This window comes from Pimephales promelas, chromosome 11 (assembly GCF_988280905.1).
Source record: "Pimephales promelas chromosome 11, fPimPro1.hap1.1, whole genome shotgun sequence".
Classification (NCBI taxonomy): domain Eukaryota; kingdom Metazoa; phylum Chordata; class Actinopteri; order Cypriniformes; family Leuciscidae; genus Pimephales; species Pimephales promelas.
Genome location: NC_142779.1, coordinates 2,490,001 through 2,510,789, shown reverse-complemented (window position 1 = coordinate 2,510,789; position 20,789 = coordinate 2,490,001). Strand labels below are relative to the sequence as shown.

The 20,789-nt window shown below is 35.2% G+C and overlaps 1 protein-coding gene across 5 annotated transcripts in view; it reads left to right on the top strand.

Annotated features, from left to right (window-relative positions):
- Positions 1-20,789, top strand: part of mymx (myomixer) — a 67,268-nt gene that overhangs the window by 4,013 nt on the left and 42,466 nt on the right. For 3 of the 5 annotated variants that reach the window (XM_089116741.1, XM_039659340.2, XM_039659339.2), the window contains exons 3-11: positions 2,943-3,083; positions 8,912-9,058; positions 9,523-9,714; positions 10,764-10,838; positions 11,115-11,233; positions 13,700-13,814; positions 13,985-14,062; positions 14,156-14,271; positions 16,409-16,562. In XM_089116741.1, coding sequence (XP_088972867.1) covers positions 2,943-3,083; positions 8,912-9,058; positions 9,523-9,714; positions 10,764-10,838; positions 11,115-11,233; positions 13,700-13,814; positions 13,985-14,062; positions 14,156-14,271; positions 16,409-16,562 — 1,137 coding nt within the window. Of the gene's footprint in view, positions 1-2,942; positions 3,084-8,911; positions 9,059-9,522; positions 9,715-10,763; positions 10,839-11,114; positions 11,234-12,716; positions 12,972-13,699; positions 13,815-13,984; positions 14,063-14,155; positions 14,272-16,408; positions 16,563-20,789 lie in introns of those variants that run through there. The other 2 variants (XM_089116739.1, XM_089116740.1) reach the window with 2 other exon arrangements.

The following is a 20,789-nucleotide window of genomic DNA, read 5'->3' as shown; positions in this document are numbered from 1 at the left end:
AATTAGATTTTGCCGGTGAATTCCCTCTTGAGTGGTTTGTGTTCAGCCGTAGCCAGATGTATATAAGATAATGGGCTCTTGGAATTTAGGAAGTGATGTCAGTGGCGCAGCAGGCCAAGCCTAAACGACTTATTATTTTAAGTGTTCAGTTGGGTTTTGCAGAGGAAAAAGCAGCGGTGAAACTTTTACAGGTCGTTTGGGGTTAATGTGAGTCGAGGCTTTGATGAGGCGTGGATGTGGTCTCGGACACCTGTCCTGTGCACAGCGCTGCTGTTTCAGAGGCACGATGCCTGCGGAATAAATGTTTACTCGCAGCATTGTGGGAAATCAGCACACAAAACAAACCGGTGGCCTGTGGGCCGAGGCTTGAGTCATCCTGCGATCGGGAATCTTTCCTCACTGCGACATGTGGAAAACATGAGGTCATGCAGGATGAGATGAGACTCGAGTCACTGGACATGGACGGGACGGGACGAGCGATGGACACACCTTACATTTACACTGCAAAAATCAGTTTTGTCTTGTTTTCCAGTAAAAATATGAGAATGTCCATAAAACAATTTGAGAATCAACATTGCTTTACCCCTACCCCTTTTTCTGGATGGGGAATGGGGGTTAAAATGCACTATTCAAACTTAAATGGTTGTTTTAAAGCAAACACTCAGCAGATTATTGCTGAAGTGAAAACACTTCAAAAAATGAAGTATGAAAAAGTTTGTGTTTACAGTAAATCAAATATACTTTATATTTTTTTAATTTATATAAAATCTAAATTAAATAAACTCTAAAATTACTATAAAATCAAAGCTATAAATCTAAGCAAGTTATGTTCCACGTTTGAAGTTGATATCACAAAAATTGAAGTTCCCATGAGATTTTGTTTGGGCGTAGTACCAAAAATAGCCACCGGGTGCTATTGAATTCCATTTAATTTAGATTTATACATTCTGCTTTAACAAATTAATACATTTCTGTCCAAATATCACTTCTGTCACAAAATTTGGGACATTGAGACACAGACCTTTCTGACAATATGTGTTTTGGCAAGATTAGAAAAGATTATAAAATATAATGAAGCCCAAAAGGGGAGGAGCCTGATAAAATAAGTACCGTTTGTATGGTAACGCAACGTTGAATTATAAAACTGTTTTCACAGGATGAATTCTGAGTTTATAAGCTTTCAAATGATGCCTAATTTATGATAACTACTATAATATGAAAGGCAATAAAAATAATGTTATATTTTAGAGAATAATATATATATATCATCATTTTTAGAGGATAATATTATACTATTTCTATTGAAAAATACTAGATTATATGTTTATTATGAACTTTAAGCATAAAACAGAAGTTTCAATGATTAAAAGTGCGTGCATCGACTTTTTGTGACAAGGTCAGACCTCCTGTTACGATGCAGATTTTTTGAGGTGCACTCTTGTCATAAATTCATCAGTTACTCTTCCTACATAATTTGTAACACAAAACAGGGTTAGAATATCTATTTAGAAGTCTTAGACATTTCCAACGATATATAATTTGTCATAATTAGATTAAGATTTAATGGAAGTATAGTGAGGTAAAGTTAGGCATCCTGGTACTGAGACGGTGACAGTAAGATATTCTTGTTTAATTAAGTGTATTTTATTTAAACTTTGGCATGTTTTTTTTTTTTTTACATTTTATATGTGGAGTGTATAATATTTTCTTTATGCATATTCTTTTATTTGCTTAAAACAAACAAATTATGCTTATTGGATTTACAACCATTTTAAAAAAACTTAAAAATATTGCTTAAAATAAGAATAAAAAATATATAATATAATATTAATCATATACATAATAAACAATATAATATATGCTTTATATATATATATATATATATATATATATATATATATATATATATATATATATATATATTTGTATAAAACAAGAAACAAAAAATTTGCTTATTAAATTTGTGACCATTTTTAAAACATTAATTAAAAAAAATATTGCTTAAAACAAGAATAAAAAATATATACATTCATACGTATATATATATATATATATAATATATTATTTATATTATCTTCATTCATATTTTCATATGTTATAATCATATATTAAAGTATATTCATATTTTATTTTTAATAATTATAAGAATAACTTGTTTTACTTTTACTAAGAATTGTTGAGTGGTTCCATTGACATCTGAAGTAAATGTATTTAATAATGAAAAACAAGACAAAGATACTGATGAAGATGAATTTTTTTTGCAGTATAATGTATTTGGAAACAAACACGTGCTCTCAGCGTTTATTTCTGATGGTGATGATAGGATAAGGTAACAGGCCGCCCTTTCCCAACATCGGCACAGATGTTTCCTGACTTTATTCACTTTGTGAAATTGTTCGAGCACTTTAAATGTGTCCTCGCCACCATCATCATCATCCCCGGTTGTGCTGACGCTGTCTTCTGGTTATATAAGACTGTTTGCAATAGCTTTCTGTATTGTAAACTGTGTCATTATCTGTTCCCAGCAAACCTTTACAGCTCCAGTCAGTCGAGAGACTATCATTAGACATCGTTTGATTGGAAACTACCAATAGCATCACTCTTACTGTTGCACATGTGTTAGTGATAATAACTGTCTCATTCTTTTCAGTGTGCTCTTGTGGATCATTTCCCACATATTTAAACATGAGCTGCTCTTCCTCACTCGTAGTCATCAATGACATAATCACTGTGGGAATTTACTTTGTGGTCGTGTGATCTGAAATGACCTTGTTACTTGTTTTTCAGCCCTTTCATTCTGTAAGCGTCTATATAAACTCACAATGACGTCACACAAACATCTCAGGCCGGCCAGCACAGAATGTTCAGATGGTTTAGCTCATCTATATTACCACTTTTTCCCATGAATAAGTGACATTTTCTTATTTTTTTTCCCCACACAGACTCAGATACTCAAAACCCAAACAAGAATGGATGCGGTGGACGGTCCAGCCTGTGAGCTTTTGGTTTCAAACGTCTCATCGGTGCAGAATGACCACAGTTTCACCCAACAAAACACGCTTTTTAACAAGGAGATCACTCAGGTATGATCGCTGGACTCTGACTATCATCTGCACGTATTTGAAAGTCAAGACTAGGAATAATTCTCATAAAAGTTGTGTTTTCTGTGTTATTCATTTGCATTTTATGTCCTTGGCAGATGATTTTTATTGCTTTAATTGCATTCAAGGTATGATTTTTTTAAAATGATTAATACATTTCATGCATTCCTGGGAATCAAACCCCTGTCTCAGAGCTGCTAACACAGTTTCAGCTGTAAGAATGCTGTTTACGGTCAAAAGGTCACATTTCACACCAAACGTCAAACATATTGGAAGAAAATTAAGTCTAATAAGTGGAACTATTTCTTTTAATAATAACAAAATATGGCAATAATTGTTTCATTCAAATCAGCCAATATTAATTTTTAACTAAGCAGTGCAAATTATGCAATCATAATATAGATATAAAATACAATTTAAATGATAATTCTACATATATATAAAGTATATTTTCATAAAAAATATAAATACAGACAGACAGACCAACATACAGATAGACAGACAAACAGATAGACAGACAGACAGACAAACAGACCGACAGACAGACAAACAGACAAACAGACCGACAGACAGATAGACAGACCGATAGATAGACAGACAGACAGACTGATAGACAGACAGACAGACAGATAGACAGACAGGTAGACAGACAGGTAGACAGACAGATAGATAGACAGATAGACAGACAGACAAACAAATAGACAGACAGACAGACAGATAAACAAATAGACAGACAGACAGACAGACAAACACATAGACAGACAGACAGACAGACAGACCGATAGACAGACAGACAAACAGACAGACAGACAGACAGACCGATAGACAGACAGACAGGCAGACAGATAGATAGACAGACAGGTAGACAAACAGGTAGACAGACAGGTAGACAGACAGATAGACAGACAGATAGATAGAAAGACAGACAGACAGACAAATAGACAGACAGACAGATAGACAGACAGGTAGACAAACAGGTAGACAGACAGGTAGACAGACAGATAGATAGACCGACAGACCGATAGACAGACAGACAGATAGATAGAAAGACAGACAGACAGACAAATAGACAGACAGACAGATAGACAGACAGACAGACAGGTAGACAGACAGATAGACAGACAGATAGATAGATAGACCGACAGACAGACAGACCAATAGACCGACAGACAGACAGATAGACAGACAGACAGACAAACAGATAGACAGACAGACCGATAGACAGACAGACAGACAAATAGACAGACAGACAAACAGACAGACAGACAGACCGATAGACAGACAGACAGACAGACAGATAGATAGACAGACAGGTAGACAAACAGGTAGACAGACAGATAGACAGATAGACAGACAGATAGATAGAATGACAGACAGACAGACAAATAGACAGACAGACAGACAGACAGATAGACAGACAGGTAGACAGACAGGTAGACAGATAGATAGACCGACAGACCGATAGACAGACAGACAGATAGATAGAAAGACAGACAGACAGACAGACAGACAAATAGACAGACAGACAGACAGATAGACAGATAGACAAACAGGTAGACAGACAGATAGATAGACCGACAGACCAATAGACCGACAGATAGACAGACAGACAGATAGATAGACAGACAGGTAGACAGATAGACAGACAGAAAAACAGATAGACAGACAGACAGACAGACACACAGACAGACAGACAGATAGATAGATAGATAGATAGATAGATAGATAGATAGATAGATAGATAGATAGATAGATAGATAGATAGATAGATAGATAGATATACTGATGGATGAATGGATCTCTGTGAAGAGGTGGACCTGTTTTTGGTCATCTTTTAGTTTTTTACCTGTAAACTGATGTCAGAAGTGGTGAATTGTTGGAGTGGTTGCATCACCAAAGTGTAAAATTACACTTGCAGTTTACAGACAAAAGAAGAGCTCGTGCAGATAAAGGTGTAAAGCGAGCGTTCTGGCCCTCTGACCCTGTCCCAGCCCTTCTGTTCCTCTTCTGTGCTTCTCTTTCTGTGGACTAGAGCGGCAGCACAGGCGAGTGGGAGGGAACAGCACAGCCACAAGAGGAGCAATTATTTTGGGATGAGATCATTGTTTGGCCCCGTCTGTTCACGCCTCTGGTCTTCTGAGGCCTGAGTGCTCTCGTTCTCCCTTCGCCACACACTCGCTCTGACATACAGGGCATTTGTGCTTCAGGACACAGCTGCTCAACAGCCCGTGTGACCCGTGAGACTCATGAGTTACAGCGCAGTGTTTCAGATGACAGACGAGCGTAACACGTCCGTAATGTTAACAGGCCAAAGATCCGCTGCCATTCGTTTAGGAAATGGCCTTTGGATGTATATTTATTCTTACGTCTGTGTTGGGCAAACCCTCCATCTCTTTATGGGACTCAGTTAACTGATTGACGGAGTGTAGCGTCGGGGATGTGGAAACGGGACTCTGTTTAAGAAATCCCAAATTAAGGTGAATTAAAGAGGGGAAAGTAAACACATCCTCCGGCACTCTAAATTTATATACCAATTAAATGAAATTTATACACTGCACTTACTTAGTTACAAATGACACTAACTTACAAATGCTTTTCTTACTTAGTATTTTTCTCTAGTTTCCAGTCCAAATATCAAAAAAATCTTAAATCAAGATCATTTACTATGAGTAAAATTACATAAGATATTATGTCTTGTTTTGTGGGGGAATTAATCGAATAAATTGAGTTGATGCTTAAAAAAAAGCTAAATTATCTGCCAATGGGGTGAGAAAAATAATCTTAATTCAAACAGAAACAAGATTATTTTTCTTGCCACATTGGTTGATAATTTTTCTTGTTTTAAGCATCAACTCGTTTTATTTTGATTAATTTCCCCAGAAAACATGATATCTTACGGCATTTTACAATTTTAGGAAATGCATCTTGATTTAAGAAATGTTTGATATTTGATATTTGAAGTAAGAAGAGCATTTTTTTGCAATGTTCAAGTATCTAATCTGAAAGAAAGATATTAATTATTTTATTTAGCAAGGAAGGATGCATTAAGTTAATCAAAAACGACAATAAATACTGTTAAAAATGGTTAATGTTACAAATAAATGCTGTTTCTATACCTGAAAAAAAATTCCCAGCTGTTTATGACATTGATAATTATCAGAAATTAATTTTGATAATTAATTTTAATTATCAAAATTAATTTTGATAATTATCAAAAAGGATTTGCTTCTCTTTTTGAGCAGCAAATTATCTTATTGTAAGGATCATGTGACACTGAAGACTGGAGTAATGATGCTGAAATTTCAGCTTTGATCACAGGAATAAATTACATTTTAAAATGTATTAAAATAGAAAACAGTTATTTTAAAAGATAATAATATTTCACATTATTGCTGATTTTACTGATTTTCTTTAATTTTTTTTTTAATTTACTGAATTTTTTAACAAATAAATGCAGCCTTGGTGAGCAGAAGACTTTTTTTTTCCAAAAAACATTTAAAAATCCTAAATCTGTGGGATTATTTTGACCCGTTTCATCGTCCAGCAAGTGAAAACCGCACAAGTATGATGATGAGGAAGCATGTCCTAACTCAATAACCACTTGATATCAATTTGCTAATTCACTCAGAGAAGGACTTTGAAATGGCGTCATGCCATTATGCGATATATAATTTCCCCAAAACATGCGGTATGATTTACAGAATGTTATTTTTTGAAAAACAGACTATTGTTCTAACGGGAAGCGAAAGAAACAAAGGCTTCGGCCTCCTGTATGACTATGAAGTCATCGAAACGAGGCGATAGAGCTGTTTACACAGGCCTCCAATACAGAAATACCTTTGAGCCTGTGGGAAGCCATTAAAAATAATGGCTGATCTTTTATTAGAAGTGACATCATATTATTTTTTTATCTGCACTGTGAGATCTTGCCAAGCATTGTGGTGTATTTTTCCCCCTTTTGTCTACATGCGATGTGAATCTCCGTGCTTTTGATTTGAGAAAGATTTCGCTTTATACTCTTAAGACCACACATTTCTGAAAAATGTAAAAAAACAAAATTGACGATGATTACTATTTAATATGTGGACTAGTAATAGTGATGGTGTCTTTAGATATTATCCCCAAGCTGTCTCCTTATATTTAGCCTGATTTATTGGTTTTATTGGCTTTGGAAATCTCAACGCTGCGTTTAGTCTTGTCGAAATGACAAGTTCATTTAACAATCCTTTCGTTGGTGGTGATGTGGGTGGGCTTTTTGAGGACCGCCAGTGGTCATACATTGTGTTCATACCAAATAAACATGTCCAAGGCTCGACCACCTGTTTTCTATTCGCGCGGTGCAAACATGGCCAGAAATGGTGCTTTCAAAAGCCTTATGCAACAATCCGTGCGCTCCAGCCAAAAGAAACGGGACATCTGAGAAACAGCGAGCGATCTCCCGATGATGTTTCTGAAGTGTTTCTGTAAGCCGAGACACAAGTAATCGCTGTTTTCTTCAGAAACAAGAACTTGTCTTCCCTCGGCGTGAAATAATAGCGAGCGACTGTGACTTCACACATGTGCTTTAAAGAACCCTTTAAAATCTATTTGCTTAATATTGTGTTTCCACAGTGCTCTCAGGAAGCTAAGCGAGCGTAAAATGGGCCTTAAGTGTCTCAACATGTGTTCATGTTTCAAGCATTAACAATAAAGTACAAAGAAAAAAGAGGAACTAACATGTGATCCAGGCTTAATAGTTCAGAAATTAGTCATTTTGCGTGGAATTGGCATTTGTTTCGGCCGGATTTCTCCAATAATAGAAGCATTTAAAGGGATAGTTCACTTTGAAATTAATTTTTGGTGTGTTTTAGCTGACCTCAAGGGCATCCGAGATGTAGGTGTCTTTGTTTCCACAGTATTTTCAATTTTTGATATTTTTAGGTCAAATCGTTCTTGTCTGTCAGTCATATAATGGAGGTCTATGGTCACCACCTCAAAGAGCATGCACAGAGAAGTCCAAATTAAACATGATTTAATGACTCGTAAATGTAAGTACACATTGATGGCCTAAGACACGAAACGAGCGGTTTGTGTGAGAAAACGAACAGTATTTAAATCGTTTTTACCTCTTGTTACCACAGCCACGTCCAAGTGATCTGATGGCGAGGGCGCTTCTGTCTGCACAAGTGCCGAAAATTATTAATAATAATCGTAATAAATATAATCTTTGACACTCTGTTATTATTGCATACTGTTTAACGCACAACAACACTGAGGTGCAAATAGTATCTGCCACTATTTATTAAGTATAAATTGCATCTACACTCTTAGAAGAAAAGGTTCTATATAGAACCTTAAAAGGTTCTATCAGCGCTACGTATTTGGAACCCCTAAAAGGTTCTATACACTCTTAAAAAAAGGGTTCCTCTGGGTTCTATATAGAACCCTGGGGTTCCATACTTGGCCAATAGAAGCTTTTACCAAAAAAGAAAAGTTCTATATAGAACCATTTTGGAGTTCCATACAGTATATGAAGCGGGGGATGGAACCATTTCTGGTTCTAAATAGAACCATTTCTTCTAAGAGTGTATAGCTACTATTCACACTTATTGCAAAGTAAATACTGCTATTTTTAATTAGCGTAAACAGAATCTATCGCTAAGAAAAAATGCTATTTTTTCTTGGTGTAAATGGAATCTAGTTGTTATTTGAAATAGAACATTTTTTGTAACATTCTAAACTGTCACGTTTGTGTTCCAAATCAGTCACTCGTGAGGTTCCATTTCAATTAGTTGGAAGTGTTTAAACTTGTGTGTGTTTGTGTCCCGCAGGCTGAGGCGTGGATCAGAGCGAAGCTACGAGACCTGCGGGACGGCGGTAACGGACAAAAATGTCCTCTGACCGACTGGGAGGAGGTTTGCCAAACACTCCAGAGAGATTTGAAGGACTTTGAGAACACAGTCATACAACTCAACCAGGTGAGGACAAACCGTCTTCATTAGGACAGAAAGATTGATGAATCATCGTTCTAAACAGGTTCCTCAGCCAAAATCAACAAAAAGAAGTTCTCCCTTTTGCAAATAAACGGCAAAACATTTACAAATTGTTATGGAAACAATATTTTAATGCTGACCCGTCAAAGCAATTTTTAACGGCTCAATTGTTACGAGACCTGTAGAACCTCAAAAAGCTCTTTGTGAGACATCCCAAGTGGCAAAATTTCCCATGAGAACAGCTAAATTTGTCCTCTTTTGAAACTGCACATTGCAAAGAATTAACCTCTCCTGACACACATCCCTGGAGGGGTTGAAAACTGGAACTCCTGTTAGTCTAAGAGAACTTGGGTGGATTTCAAGTCCTCTGATATGATTAAGCTGTTGTTTTAGCGGACCGTAAATCACCAGAATGTTCTTTTGTGTAATGCTGCTCAATGTTTGTGCAGATGGGTGAGCAATTAATGTGCAAGCTTAACCCGACGTCTGACCTGGTGAAGAAACAGCTGGGTCAGATCCGCGACCAATGGAACGCGCTCAAACAGACGGCAGCCAATCAAATCAAGGCGATGGGCGGAGCTAAGACTCTCCAGGAGTTTAACAAGAAGGTGGACCGTCTGGAGGCATGGATCAAAGAGAAGGTTGAATACACTACGAAACCTGATTATACTAATTCACAAAGCCTTTGAATGGGATTGGTTTTGGATTTTGTCCTGAATCAGTAATATTAGTGGTTTATATAGAGAACATGGCGGTGATTCTGCATTAGGATAAACATATCACAGTCACGTTTCAATTCACCAACCAAAAGAGACAAATATTAAAAAAAAAATCCAATTTCGACTTTTAATTTTGCTTTGTGATATTATTTTAATGCACATTTTCTACAAAATTCTTATTTATTGCACATACTTTAATGCATATGGATTCTTTACATTTGAGCTTTTTTAATTTCTTGTATTTTATTAAAATGATGCTCATTAATATAGTACAGTAAAAGCGTCCTACAATAAAATTAGCCTTATTTTAAGGCAGTTCAAGAAATACTAACATGATGTACAAATATTTAAAAAAATACATACATATTTTATTTTAAAAGTTTGTTTGTAATGAGAATTTTCTTTTGGTAAAATATAATTTTTGAAACATGTTTAGACAGGTTTTGTGAGATTTACCTGCTAACCTTTAATGAGTAAATGTGTAAAATGAATAAGATTTGGATTTATTTATCATTTATTTTAATACTATTCTAAGTTTCAGTGCTGATCTTGTAAAGTAATGATGAAAATAATCTTAAAAAACAAAGTACTTACGTTATAGTAACCTTACAGAGAGATGAAAAAACATCACTGTGAAATTTACTTTAGTGAGCTGGAATTTTTACAATGAATTTTAGCATTTACCATGCTATATATTTATTTATAAAATGTATGTTTGCAACACCCCATAGAGCCATGTACATTTTAAAATATGCTGAAATATGTCTGATTTTGCTCACATTTTTCTTCACTCATTAATCGTCTGCCTGCTTTGCATCTGCGTTCAAGAAGCCGAGGTGTTACTTAACAAGTCTGTTTTACGTCTCACCATGGTAGCCAGGCTCATTTAGACCAACAGTAGCCCTATTCAAAGCAAACAATCACTGGGCTACAACAATTCAGGGCTGTAAAGCTTTTATATGTGTCACCAGGAACGGGAACAGATCATCCTTGGGGAAAACACTGACAAGATGCAGCTTACCAGGAAGATACTGGATTTGAAACAGGTGGGTGAATCCAGACAACAACCGCAGAAATTGCTGCTAAACTCTCAGCAGGCATCAATTATCGCTACTGGAAAACAATTGGCTTTTTTGAGATAACATGTATATTAGTAAGTGCTTCCGTTCATGCACAGATTCCCTAGCATCCTTCAAGCCAAATGAATCAGCCATTTGTGCTTCTAGGGTTGGGAATATTAGTGCACCTGGTTTTACATGTGGCTGGGTTAAATCTAAGATTATTGGAGCTCAGGAAATCTTATGTGCTTGACTTTCTTTCAGGATGAGCAGCTCTATCATAATCTTCATGAGGAGATCAATCTTATGGCCATCAGACTGGAAAAACAGGGAAAGGCAGAAGGGAAGACCATCTCAACCCGCAGGAAACACATCAACAAAATGTTAGTGCACATAATAATTATGATTACAGACAGAGTCATTTTTTGTACAAACTTCAAATTAATTATTGAAATATATGGTTATTATATAAAAATATATGGTTATTATATACACATATTTGGTTATCCGATTTGTCTGCTTACATGGCACACACAAATGCACATATCCGATTCATATCCGATTTATGAGTGAGGCCTGAATCCGATCCGAGAAAATCGGAAACCATGCGTTTTTTTCCTGCTTACATATCTGGTCATATTCGATCTGTGCCACATGAGAGGAAAAATCGGATTTGGGTCACTTGAACCATGCAGTGTAAATGGGGCCTATGTTTTGTATATATATATATATTAGTGCTGTACAAAAGTTAATTGTGATTAATCGCATCCAAAATAAAAGTCTGTGTTTACATAATATATTTGTGTGTGCTGTATATAATTATTTTGTATATATAAATACACACAAATGCATGTATATATTTAAGAAAATGTGTTATTCATATATAAAATAGTTATATTTATATAATATAGATTATGTATTTATAAATATATACAGAATTTAAGCGCAAATAATTCTTAAATATATACATGCATGCATAGGTATTTATATAAACAAAATAATTATATACAGCACACACAAATATATCATGTAAACACAGACTTTTATTTTGGATGCGATTAATCACAATTGACCCTTCGCTAAGCCCCGCCCTCCCTAGTTACTGTCGCTACGCCTGTCAAGCTTTCGCGGCTGGCCCATCTATTATAGTGTGGATGCACCAGTTATCAGACATTTCAATGAGATAATTAGTAATTTTCGGCGAACAAGTGAAATATCTGAGAGAGCAAGACAAAAGGGACTACAGTATGCATTCGAGGGATATATTCACGACATTATATGCAACCGATTAAAGAATAATTTCTTAAAAATTGAAGTTAAAGCCTAACGTTATAGTCCCAGTGCAAGCAGCAGCGACTCATACGCTGACCGTTCAGCTATGTTCATACACAGCAGGGTATGTGAAAATAATCGTAATAATTATAAATCAAACAGCTTATCAATAAATCTTGTGGAATAACACTAATACCGGGAGAGCCGCGATCGGATTGGGTTAAGTTAAGGGTTAACGTAAGTAGGACGTCGATTAACAAAATGCTGAAATATATTTTAAAGTATGTCAGTGAGCCTTTATCTTGTCTCTTTAATCGTCTTATTTTACGTTATATCATTATGACCAAAGAACCGTCGATATTTCCAAGCAATAGGTGTTTTTGTTAAGCATGTCCACATTTACCAGTAGTTGTGAATGGGTCTCGCACATAGATGCTAGATCACGCCAATCATTTCTCCCCTTGGCTTTTAGATTTTCTGGAAGGAAAACAATTCCTCTCCCCCGTCCAAACTTTTAGTATACCGGTATCAGATTTGCACAATCTATACGCACAATAGACCAACGCCACTTTTGCGTCATCGAAGGGTAACGCCCCCTTTTGGGGGAAAACACCTCTATACTGTCTATGGGAAAACAAACGGATTCCCATGAGAACAGAACTCGCACTAGATCTGCAAAGTTTCTTGATAGCAAAAATGGCACAAACTTAAAGAAGCTAACGTTACTGAATACGGGGTTACAGAGGTTTCCCTTTGAAATGGTCGAAAACTGGATTAATGACCCCACACAGCGGCCAAATATGGACTATTCAGACATCTAACGTTACCACTATCTCGTGGAATCACCAAGTAAGTAGCCTTTTTTATTTATTTATCATTTACACACTCACAGTAGCCTATTACAAACTACTAGACGATGAGGCCATTAACTTGATTTAAGCTATTGACAGTTTTGTTGTCGACTAGCTATTAGAAAGACTAGCTGTTAGCAGCTAACGTTACCTTATTAGACTATGTCAATAGCTTAAATCAAGTTAAATATGATCCATTCATCGTCTAGTTTGTCATACTGTGAGTGTTAATGAAAAAAAAGGCTAGCTACGTGCTTACTTGGTGATTCCACGAGATAGTTGTAACGTTAGATGTCTGAATAGTCCATATTTGGCCGCTGTGTGGGGTCATTAATCCAGTTTTCGACCATTTCAAAGGGACACCTCTGTAACCCCGTATTCAGTAACGTTAGCTTCTATAAGTTTGTGCCATTTTTGCTATCAAGAAACGTTGCAGATCTAGTGCGAGTTCTGTTCTCATGGGAATCCGTTTGTTTTCCCATAGACAGTATAGAGGTGTTTTCCCCCAAAAGGGGGCGTTACCCTTCGATGACGCAAAAGTGGCGTTGGTCTATACTTCAGCACGTTTCCCTCGTTCGAAAGCTTGCCAGACCTCCCTCGCATAGTTACGGTTGCTATGACATGATTGGCCAGTGGCGGTTTTCGGGCGTGGCTTAGCGAAGGGTCAATTAACTTTTGCACAGCCCTAATATATATATATATAATTTTTATTTGTGGACTATCTAGGTGGCTAAAGGCTCAGTCGCACTTGAAAGAATACCATGAGAATCTCCAGCTTGCCCTCGAAGTCTCATCCTTCTACCAGCAGGCAGATAATGTTGTCTCTTCCATCAATAACATGGTAATCATTTTCCTTCATATTTCCATCTGTTTCAGTCCCACAGGAAGGCCATTATTCTGACGTGTCCTTTGATATGAACACACACCCCACTGCTGCACTGAATGTTGAGGTGCTGATGTAACCCACTAATGTTATTTATGGTTTTGCTCCTTTTTTATCTTTTCATCCAGAGAAAAAGCCTCTCTCCGAGCAATGGAGCGGAAAACGGCCGAGACGGGGAAATTCGGGACGTTGCCAGTCAAATCATGGTGTGCAATCCAAAATAGCTACAGGATAGCCATGTGCCGTTAGTTCTCTGACAGCATCTTGACGCCCGTGTTTGTTTTGCTGTGTGGTTCCAGATGCTGGATGTGACTGTTTCCCAGTTATCCAAGCTTCACCCGGCGCTGGCGGCCCGGGTCACACAGAAGCAGAGCGAGTTAAAAGACTCCTGGGCCGTCCTCCAGAAGACTCTCAGGTAACTCAAACCACCAAACCCTACGGTGTCCTCTCGGGGACACAAGCCGTTTCCCTCCTTAATGGGCAAACTGTGGGCTTTCCACAGAGCTGAAGGCACTTTCCACAATCCTGTTTTTGGAGCATTTGTATTCCCCTCCACCAACCGTGCGGTGCGCAGCCAGGGAAAACGTTTCCAAATGATAATTAGATGCATATAAAAATGCGTGCTTATTTTCATAATGTCAGCTATTACCAATCGGAGTCCCGGCTTTACACCAAAACACGTCGTTTAATATACAATTTTGTTTGTTTGTTTGTCTGTTTGATGCAGTTTTCCAAGTTTGAGCTTTTATTGCTCCATCATCTAAGGCGTCCATATTGATTTCATTGTCGTTTGAGGTCTAAAAGTCTCCCGAGCCCAGTCAGCCATAATAAATAACGTGCTTACTGCGGAACGATTGCCATCTCCTGCTCATGCCTTCGGTTGAGGATGAAGTATGTTTACCCCTGTAATTAGAGGAATTTATTCCTTATATTAAATTCATAAGAGTTTATTTGGGCACTGCAGATGTTTAATCAAGATGAATTCATGGCAAAAGTTACTAAAGGTAAAATAACACACAAACAGCTCGTTCTGTTCGGTGAATGTAGTAAAAGTTGGGAACATTTCTATATAGAACCTTGAAAGGTTCTATCAGTGCTACGTATTTGGAACCCCTAAAAGGTTCTATACAGAAGCATTTTTAAGGGTTCAATAATAAGAACACTTTAGGGTTCTTTGAAACCAGGAAAAAGGTTCTATATGGAAGCTTTTGGGTTCATTGATTATTATTTGTTTTGTCCTTTCCGGATTAAATATTTCATATTATTGACAAACATCAAGACCCTAAAATGTATTTATGAATTCATGTGAATGATCTCAGAATTCAAGATATGGGGGCTAGAATGTAAATATTTATATAATTTTATGTAGTTAATCAATATCACACGAAGAGTGCCATTTCAGTTTTTCTCCTCCTAAAATCAGCATGATTAAAATGTGATATGAACAGTTTAATAAACAATAATTTAATTACAACTACAAAATGTTAAGAACCTTTGTGCCAAAAGGGTTCTTTCTTGCCATTATAGAACCTTTTTTAGCATTAAAGGTTCTTTGGAGTTGAGTAAAGAACCCTATTCTTCATATATAGAACCCCAATGAACAATTTTTTTCAAAGAGTGTACATTAATTAACCCTTAAATGCATGAATGTTTCACAGATCATTATTACATAATTGTATTTTAGATATTAAATAGGGCTGGGCAATGATTAATCGCGATTAATCGTATCCAAAATAAATGTTTGCGTTTACTTAATATATGTGTGTGTACTGTGTATAATTATTTTGTATATAAAAATTCACACTCATGCATTTATATATTTAAGAATTTTTTTTATTAATTTATAAAATATTAATATTTATATTTAATATAAATTATGTATAAATATATATACAGTATATGGATACAAATATTTCTTAAATACAGTATATATACATGCATGTGTGTGTATTTTTATATATATACAAAATACTACACACACAATATTATGTAAACTCAAACTTTTATTTTGGATGCGGTTAATCGTTGCCCAGCCCTAATATTAAACAAAACGATTATATATGAAGTGCTAAAATGGTTTCTATTATATATTTTTAGTACATAATGATGCTGTTCCATACTATTCATTCCTTCTGCAAAGCCAAAAACCATTCGCAAAGAAGATCTAGTGTGTATAATATAATATAATATAATATAATATAATATAATATAATATAATTTGTGTATGTATGTATACATGTGTGTTATCCTCCAAAAGTTTAGCATTTCATACTTTAAATCCCTTGAATCTGGTTATTCCCATGTGTGTATTTATTTTAAGACATGATGTAGAGTGTTTAGTCATCCGTCTTAGTGGCTTCGTTCTGAAAAACATTTTGGAAGTTACAAATAAGTTACACCAGTTACTCACAGTCACTGTATTAAAACTGCATAGAGTGACAGTAAACGAGACATAATTAGAGTCAGGGATCCGATGAAACTTGTGTTTTCTTGGCTCGGGTGTCCAGTGCTGTTGGCAGGTCGGTTTGATGGCTGGGTGTTTGTGTTTGTAGGAACGAGAAGGCAGCTCAACTACCCTCGTTAAACAGGGACAGCAGTGACCCTGAAACCTCCAGCCCAGAGACGCCCGGCAGCGTGGGAACAGACACACACAGGATTATGGGAAAGGAGGTTAAAGAGGAACAAAATCGTCTGAAGGGGTTTACGGTATGCAGTTATAATTGTACAATTATATTCACTTACTTTCTTATGTTGCTTGTTTTTCTTTGCTTCCTTTTTTTTTTTTTTACGAGCGTAAAACGAGGAATTTTCACAAGCGTTTTGTCTCCCAAAACATGAAGCATCAAGCTATAGACGTTACACGAGAGCGCTGCAGATTCATTGATTTCATTTGAACATTTGTGGAAGTGACTATATCACATTAACAATGTTGTTTATATGTATTTGTGCAGTCCACAGCTAATTAAAATGATTTCTAAATAGTTTCTGTTTAGAGTCGTCATTTTACGTGGCTGACTGTAGCGAAACAAACAAAACTGCGGGATGAGTAAAAAACTTCTTAAAGCCCCTTTATAATACTTATTAATATTTAATATTATTTATATACTATTATAGTATTTATTCATATTTGGAATTGCTGTTTTTTATATATTTCAGTTTAAGTTTTAGTCATTTTGTTATGTGCTTTAATCATTTTTTTTTGTTTTAGATTTAAATATATATTTAGATTGTTTTAGATTTGTTTGTTGTTTTAAATTATTGTTTTTAGATTTAATTTATTTTTATTTCTATTTCTAATTTATTATTATTTCTATTTCTATTTTTATTTATTTTTTTAAATTATTTAATTTATTTTTATTTATTTTTAAACTTGCACTTATTTTAGTTAAAGCTGCAGCAGTCTGTAACTATTTTGGTTTAAAAATTATCCTAAATAAAATTTAGCAAGTACATAACCAGCCAGTGTTCAAAACTCTCTGCTTGCCGTATGTAAAGTTGATAATTCCGTGAATGACTGCAATTACTGATTTCGAACAGAGATGGCGACAAAGAAGGAAAAACTACGGACTGCAGCTTTAAGTGTATCATATAATATTTATATTTTATATTACTTCAGCTTTATTTCAATGAAAACTTTTTTTAAGTCCTGACGTGAGTCGTGTGGAAGAGCCTCGAGTGTTTTTACTGCTTTTACTGCACTTTTTTCATAATTACATAACAACCGCTAAACATTGAGTATTGAGTATTAATTCCTCTACAGCATAGAGCGGATTCTGTGCTCCAGCCGCTTGAGTTTCGATTGTAAATGACCTCTGACACGTCGAGTCTGGCTCCTCTTTCAGACACACAAACACACTGTCGTTTAAGTAGCTAAATGTGAGGCTCCTCTTTTCCTGCTTGTCGGTTTGGATGGTATGCAAATGAGTCAGTTTCTGTAATTTACAGTATTTTAAGACATCCTCTCTATCTAACAAAGCCCCGTTGTCTGTGAGACACCACATTCAGGAAAAGCTGTTCAAGGTGTTATTGACACTGGCACGACGCATCTAGACGTTTCCATGAAGCCGAGAGGGCAAAAACAGGCCACATTCTCTCGCAAAACTCACAAATCTACATGTTTTCATATCCGCTGACATTATGGCTGAAATGGACGTAAATAGAAGAAAACACTCATTAATAAAACCATTTGTTATATCACAGGCCATCTTGGATGCTTTTCCTTCCTTTCTTATTTTTCAGCTCAGAAAGATTTGTTTTCTTTAAAGAAATTAATACTTTTATTCAGTAAGGATGCATTAAATTGATGAAAAGTGACAGTAAAGACATTTATAATGTCACAAAAGATAAAATAAACAGTTCTTTAGAACTTTTTATTCACAGAATCCTGAAAAAATAGAATATAAAAATATAATGTGCAGTAAATCAGCATATTACAATAATATGATGTGAAGAAATACAAATACATTATATGTGAACTCTTTTGATGAATACCATATTACTACCATGGTAAATCTCCAAAGAACTGTGCTATTTTATATGCATTTAAAACTAGTCAAAAATTAAGCTTGGGTGAAAGATATAAAAACGTACTGTGGTTGTATCATAATATGATAATACTGTAGTACTTTAAATTTTACCGTGGTACTGAAAACACCCGTATTTGACGTGCAGATCTTCCTTTTCCCACTATTTCATGTATGTACTTTAACTGATAGTGTCAAAAATGAAGAGTAATTTCCAGTAAAACATGACCTGTTTGGTCCAGTTGCACCATATTGTCTCTAGCTTTGACAAGTTTAAATTGTTAGATCCCAACATTGCATCAGGTGGTTGTCTGGCTTTGGTTTCATTGCTGAAACAATGGCCACTTGTGTCAGTGCTGGTAGCAGAGGTTACCTGGGTGTATCGCGTACGGGATCCGCGCTCATTACTCTTTATGGAGGCTTTTAGTGGAAGACACAAATCCCCAAAACTAGCGAGATGCCAGATGGCACCACAGGTCCGAATGCTTCTAACCGAAGCGCTCTCAAAAAACACACAAATGCTTGAGTAATACACTGCAAGTGTCCCGCTGTGCGTGCTTAACTTTCTCTGTAAGATTCTCTTCAAACTGTTGAATTGTCAGGACTGCAGTTTACTTGAAAATATCTGTAGAAAGAGACAGGTTGAGCTTTAGAAAACTGCTGAAACCAGCCTGATACGTGTTGCTGCTTTAACCCTGTAAAGCTGACTGGATCATATTTGATATGTGAATTTCTAAAGCCTCTGAATGATCAACATGATCAAATCATTTACTTTTTTTATGATTATTATTATTATTTTAATTTTCATTTTTTTATATTATCATTATTATTATTTATTTATTTATTTATACTTATTATATATATATATATATATATATATATATATATATATATATATATTAGGGCTGTGCAAAAATGAATTGCGATTAATCGCATCCAAAATAAAAGTCTGTGTTTACATAATATATTTGTGTGTGCTGTATATAATTATTTTGTATATATAAATACTAGGGCTGTGCAAAAGTTAATTGCGATTAATCGCATCCAAAATAAAAGTCTGTTTTACATAATATATTTGAGTGTGCTGTATATAATTATTTTGTATATATAAATATCTATGTATGCATGTATATATTTAAGAATTATTTGCGCTTAAATTCTGTATATATATATATATATATAAATACATAATCTATATTCTATAAATATAAATATTTTATATAGGAATAACACATTTTCTTAAACATATACATACATGTGTGTGTATTTATATATACAAAATAATTATATACAGCACACACAAATATACTATGTAAACACAGACTTTTATTTTGGATGCGATTAATCGCAATTAACTTTTGCACAGCCCTAATAAATACACACACATTCATGTATATATTTAAGAAAATGTGTTATACATAATCTATTTTATATATGAATAACACATTTTCTTAAATATAAACATGAATGTGTGTGTATTTATATATACAAAATAATTATATACAGCACACACAAATATATTATGTAAACACAGACTTTTATTTTGGATGCGATTAATCGCAATTAATTTTTGCTCAGCCCTAATATATATATATATATATATATATATATTTTTTTTTTTAATTCTCACCTTGTTGGGTTGTACTTAATTAATTAGTTGTAATTAGTAGTGGTAATGATGACATCTGCTGTCCCATTTGTGTACTGTTACCTGAGCACCTCTGTTGACAGATGGAGATTTCTGATTGGTGGACTGTTGGTTTATAAAAAAAACTCTGTTGGTTTGAGATCTGTTTAACTCCCAGAAGAAGGCATGTGGCCGAAACGCGTTGTAGTTTTTTTAGATGGTTGATTTGACCAAGCCATAGTAATAAAGGCTTTTTAACTTTTCTAATTGAGAGTGCCTTGGAGTCCTCTTGCTTTTTCGTCATATTCAGTTTCCCATCCAAAGAGCACCTCTATTTTAACCAAACTTTGAAATCCAGGAAGCGCTCCTTTACCCCTACTTTTTGCTTTTTATGATCAAATCTTTGCTGAAAAAAACCTGTCGCCTGATTGATTAGTTTAGACTCTTTTAGCAAGGATAATGGTACAAACGTTCACCTTCAGCTCGTTTTTCACGTGTCTCTTTGCTGTGAAATCTTGATTTTTATCAAGTAAATGTAAGAATAACGTGGTCATATTTCAAAATGAACACTTACTGGACTAAAGCAACTTGATTAAAATCATGTTTAAATGTGAGTATCAAATGACTTTTTGACTTTTGAGGAAGGTTTATTAGTCCATCGCTCAATTGCATTGCACTACATGTTTATAATTTATCATCTTACTAAGACATATTATTGTTAGATATAGAGTGATGACTGACGTTTTATATAAGTATCTGCTATCTAAATCTTACTGATTTACA